Raw genomic sequence first — 5,330 nt, forward strand, 5'->3', positions numbered from 1 at the left:
AGTGAGGCATTTTACATGATGATCGACTTTAATAATGATTCAAATGTTTTTGATTGACTGCTTTTGTCTGCTCTTAAAGTACATTCTTTACATTCTTCAGGCTATATCATTATGCTTTTTGTCCATTTTTGACCAAACAGCAGCTGCCAAAAACTACATGGAAATGGAGTCACTGCCATTTTTAACCTGTAACATGAATCCCTTCAGCTAAAATGTAATTCAAGTATAAATGATAGAATCACTAATCTGTTTCAATATAATAACCCAAATCAATAAGATGTAGACAGACTTCAGAATGTACAAAACAAACTGAACCACGTTACACATGTTTTAGTAATTTTACCCTGACTGGCTGTTCATTTAGATTAGATTAGATTAGATTAGATTAGATTAGATTAGATCAGTTTAGTGAGTCTACATTGTCCCTGAGGGACATTGTGGTTTGGAACAGTACTCAACAAAACACATCATTAATAAAATAGCTCAATAGATAGAGACATAAATCCATAAAACACACAGTTTTGATTTGAGATTGTTATTGTTCACTTTTTAAGTACTGCATATTCGCACATATTTACCCAAACAAGTCATCATCATGACTGAGCAAGGACTTTGTGTGTCTGTGCAGGAGAGTTTCTTGAGGAAATCCCCCGTTTGTTGGAGTCGAGGCTCAGCGCAGTGAGCAGAGACATCACTGACAGCAGGGTCAAGACACGGGAGGAGTTAGATGCTCTGTACCGTAAAATCATCACTTACATCCTGCTGCGCTCCGGCATGGGCTCACCTGCAGATGTCGACGCTGTGCAAGAAGCCACAGGTTTCACACCAACATGTTCTCTCACAATAGTCTGTAAAATTACAGTGGCAGCATTGTGTAGTAATGTAGGATACATGGCAGTGACGCCCATTTTAACAACTCACAAGTGAACATCACTTGTCACCAGTTCCTCAGACAGCATAAGCCATGTCTGTTGAGTTGTACTATTCCCTCCTGAAGTACAGCACAACTTCATCAACAAATGTTGAGTCATTTCACTAAAGTTTACTTTGCTTACATGTAACATGTACAACTAATGTTGTGACATGCTCTATACAAGTAAGGTAGACTACAGGGGCCAAAAGTTTGTGGACAGAGCTGGACATACCCACAAAGTGGGGCTACATCATTAGACCTATCCACATGACTTTGTTTGTGTCAACAATGTGTGTGTGTCTTGTTTCAACATAATCATACTCTTGTGCACAAAGCCAACGCTTTCCCATAAAAACTGTGAGAATGAGAAGTTCTGGTCTGTACAAAGCCCTGACCTCGACCCCATCCAACACCTTTGTGATGAACGGAGACACGGACTTAGAGCCAGAATTTATCACCCAATATCAGTGCTGGACATCACTAATACTAGATTAGCAGGGAGCTAATCCCTGCACATGCAGGACACATCATTATAAAGATGTTTATAATGATTTCAAGTGAACTGTATCCTCACTCTTGATTTGTCTTTGTCCTAGCTGCCCTGCAGAGTGTCTTCCCTCAGACTGAACAGGGAGCCTTTGTGGTGCTCTTAAAGAGGGACAAGGAGCAGCAGCTCAATGAGCTCACCATGATTGTCACAGGGATCCAACTCTTCAACAAAGCCAGCAAGAAGAGAGAAGAGGAGACTGACCTCCATGAACTAAGTACAGTGCACCAGCCTTGCATTGCTGTTCTGAAAAGTGCTATATGCATGGTAGTATAACTATTAGATGTGGTGAGACAAGACGAGGCAAGGCACGTTTATTTGTATAGCACATTTCAAAAACAAGGCAAATCAAAGTGGTTTACATAGAGCATAAAAGGCATCAAGACAGAATATGAAAAGCAACACAAGTAAAAAGACATTTAAATACAATTAAAACGTGTTGAATTTGGAAATAAAAGAAGCTAAAAGGAATAAGACATAAAACAAGAGAATAAAAGTTACAGTGCAGTGTAAAATATTAACTCTCAAATTTGGTTTAATAAAAGGCAGTGGCAAACACAAACGTCTTCAGCTGTGATTTAAAAGACCTGAGAGTTGCAGCAGACCTGTAGTTTACTGGGAGTTTGTTTCAGATATGTGGAACATAAAAACTGAATGCTGCTTCTCCATGTTTAACTTTTGCTCTGGGGACAGAAAGCAAACCTGTCCCAGATTCTGCCATTGTCAGTGTTTAAGTGTATGTCATTGAAGACCTTAACAAGAGCAGTCTCAGTGCTGTGGTGTGGTCGAAATCCTGACTGGAAGACATCAAAACGGTTGTTTAGTGCCACAAAGTTGTTCAGCTGTTGAAAAACAGCTTTTTCAATGATTGTACTTAAAATTGGAGGTTTGATATGGGCCTGTAGTTGTTCATTAGTGAAGTGTCTAGATTTTTCTTTTTTAAGAATGGCTTGATGACGGCAGTTTTCAGGGCCTGTGGGAAGACACCTGAGAGAAGAGATGTGTTGACAATCTGTAGAAGATCTGAGGGCATGCAGTTTGAAACAATTTTGAAAATCCCCTTATGGATAGAAGTTCAGGGGCTACTGATACAGGAGGGTTTGTTAGCCTGTCAACAGTAGCAAATAAGGCACGTGCATTATTGTTGTTTTTGGCATAGGATAAGGACCGCCTTGCATTTCTCCGTTCCAAATTATTAATGTGAAGTCTCTCTTTATAGATGTCATAATGAACCTGGACATTTGTTTCTCGCCACCTGCATTCAGCTTTTCGACACAATTTTTTCCATTCTGACCAATGTGGCATTTGTCCATGGAGATCTTTTCTTACCAGAGACAACCTTCATCTTAGTGGGTGCAATGGCATCAGTAACATTTGTAATTTTAAATCTGAAATTATCTACAAGCTCATTGACTGAGACCCAAGAGAGGGCAGGTGTGGAAGAAAAAGCCTGAATAAATATTTCACTTGTGTTTTCAGTGATAAACCGATAAACCATAAGGAATGATCAGAGAGAGCAACATCAGTCACCACAACCTTAAAAATGTTCAGACCCTTGGAGGTGATTTATCAGGCTAGGCAGAGAGAGGATGATTCTGAAGCCGTAGTGGATGGGGGGGAGGGCCTTAAAGCCATTGGTGGAGGTGGACACCGAGGGGGGTTTAGGTGAGAATGGGAGTAGGGCGGGGTGTAAGTTTGGTCCCTGCAGTGACCAGCTCTTTCATCTGGTCAGTGAACTCCAAGAGGGGGGAGGAGGGGGAAAGGGTGATTGGAGAGGAGAGTGACCTGGATGGGGTGAAGGGGGGATGAGCGGGTGAATCCTCAAAGGTGGAAGTTGGTGAGGGGGGTGGAGACTCCTCCTCTCCACGCTGATGACTGTCATGTTTAAAGCTCTCTTCAGGCAGGGTGCTGATTTGGCTCTTTCAAGGTTTCTGCCGTGTTTTGTTATGTCTTCTTCTTGTTTTGACTCCTCTTGTCTCTTGTCCTTGGCAGAGGGAACAGATGGGTGACACAGGAAGTAAAATAAGTTGAATAATTTTACTCCTGACTTGTTAAGGAAATGTGCATCTGCCTTAAAAAGATGTCTGCGGTCCCAGAAAAAGTGTTGTGAATGGACAGTACATGCAGCTTAGAGCCATGTGTTCACTGCCAACAATCTGCTGAATCTTTCAACTCCTTTTCTGACTGGTGGCAGAGGGCCACTGATAAACACCTCAGCATTCAGAGAGCTGACTGTGTTCAACAGATCAATAAAGTCTCCTTTCAGCACGTTCAGACTGTTGTTTCACAACATCATTGGTGCCTATGTGCAGTATGACGTTTTTCACATTTGGATGTGCAGCCATGATATGCAGGATTCTTTCAGATATGTCAGAGACCATGTCCTTGGGAAAGCAGAGTATTTTGGTGTTTTTACTGCACATGCTTCTTAAATCTTTTATAGCACAGTCACCCAAAATCAGAGTTTGAGGCCCAGGTGTTAGCTTTCCCTGTAGCCTCTTACTTTCTGATTTACTCTCAGTCCGTTCCCTGCTATATGAAGATGAGAGATAATCCAGGTCATCAGACGGAGATCCAGGGTCCTGCTGCAATGGAGCAAATCTGTTCTCCAGTTGCACTCTCGGTTGTTGGGGAGGTTTGTTATTAGTTCTCCCTTTCGCAGCTGTCCACGGCTGTGTCCTACTACGAACAGGGGTTGAGGAGGCCCACTGCCTGGATGGTAATGCATGGTAATGCAGGCCAGCCAGTTGCATTACAAATCTCAGGGCGCTGGGCTCTGCCTGTTACTCGTCCTCCCATTTTCCCTGGAAATGATCTACTCTTAGGCTTTGCTCCAAGAGAGTTCCAGGGTGGATTACCACTTGTAGATTCATTATCCGGTTCACAGCCTTCCTGTTTCTTGGTAGTCTTGGTGGTGCTAATTAGTCGTGTGTTAGCATGCTCTTTTCCACTGTTTTGAGTCCACATAGTCCATTCGCTTCCACGTTCACTTGTAACCGGTGAATTTTGGTTTCAAGCACTGCAATCTTCTGTAGAAGTTTGTGTTAGTCATCCGTGGAGAAGGGAGTCATCTTGCTGCTAATTAGCTTTAGCTAAGTGCCACGTTTCCAGTCACTGCAGTACAGGCTACTGAGGAGGTCATAAAAATGTTGAAATATAGCGAATAACCTACAATATCTACAAAAAATTAGTCTCCAGGAGCCACTGCTCATAGTTTATCGCAGAAGAAAAACAACATCAGCAGAAAAAATGCAAGAGGAGGCGAGCGCAGACATCCAAAAGACAATATATGTCTTTCTGACATATAAGGTACATTACCAGATTTAACAGATAGTTCACATTAAATCTACATCAAGTTTTTATGTAGACACACCACCTCCTGATGAGATCACAAAGTGGGGCTGGATCAGGGAAGAGCAGGTATAAAGTCATCAGCCAGGTTGGAAACACTTATGGGTTGTTCAGTTCTGGTGGTGTAGGAGAGCTGCTAGTGCCTTTACAATATGAGAATCTCTGTCCTTTACTACATCATCAGGCTATCTGCATTAAATAATTATAATGCCTACTTTTAACTTCCCTCTACAGTGCCTGCGGCTCTTAATAAAACTCTTCCAGTCATCAGTAAAAGCATAGAAGCGGAGCTGAGGGTGTCACAAAGTTTGGCGTGGAAATACACAACTGTGCTGGAGAAGCTAATGGACTCTGACAATCAGCCTGAAGACTGTGACATGCCCAGCATCTTACTCAAACAGGCTCTCTACAATGTCAGACAGCATGAAGTCTTCCTCAAAGTGTTACTGGTGAGGTAACAGCAACTGGTAGCTGCTAATTATCGTTTGTGTAATTGTGGTATTTTCATGTAGCTTTTGT

The 5,330-nt window shown here is 42.2% G+C and overlaps 1 protein-coding gene and 1 pseudogene across 1 annotated transcript in view; one reads left to right on the forward strand and one right to left on the reverse strand.

Annotated features, from left to right (window-relative positions):
* LOC111648992 (cilia- and flagella-associated protein 206) overlaps window positions 1-5,330 on the forward strand; it is a gene marked incomplete at its 3' end in the record, with an annotated part of 8,886 nt that overhangs the window by 1,967 nt on the left and 1,589 nt on the right. Inside the window, exons 4-6 of the mRNA XM_087171813.1 lie at window positions 629-817; window positions 1,510-1,677; window positions 5,046-5,260. Coding sequence (XP_087027939.1) covers window positions 629-817; window positions 1,510-1,677; window positions 5,046-5,260 — 572 coding nt within the window. The remainder of the gene's footprint in view (window positions 1-628; window positions 818-1,509; window positions 1,678-5,045; window positions 5,261-5,330) is intronic.
* LOC147819765 (uncharacterized) lies at window positions 3,122-4,531 on the reverse strand (annotated as a pseudogene).

Source organism: Seriola lalandi, unplaced genomic scaffold, assembly GCF_002814215.2.
Source record: "Seriola lalandi dorsalis isolate HSWRI2012SDOR001 ecotype SW California unplaced genomic scaffold, Sedor1 jcf7180002049776, whole genome shotgun sequence".
NCBI lineage: Eukaryota > Metazoa > Chordata > Actinopteri > Carangiformes > Carangidae > Seriola > Seriola lalandi.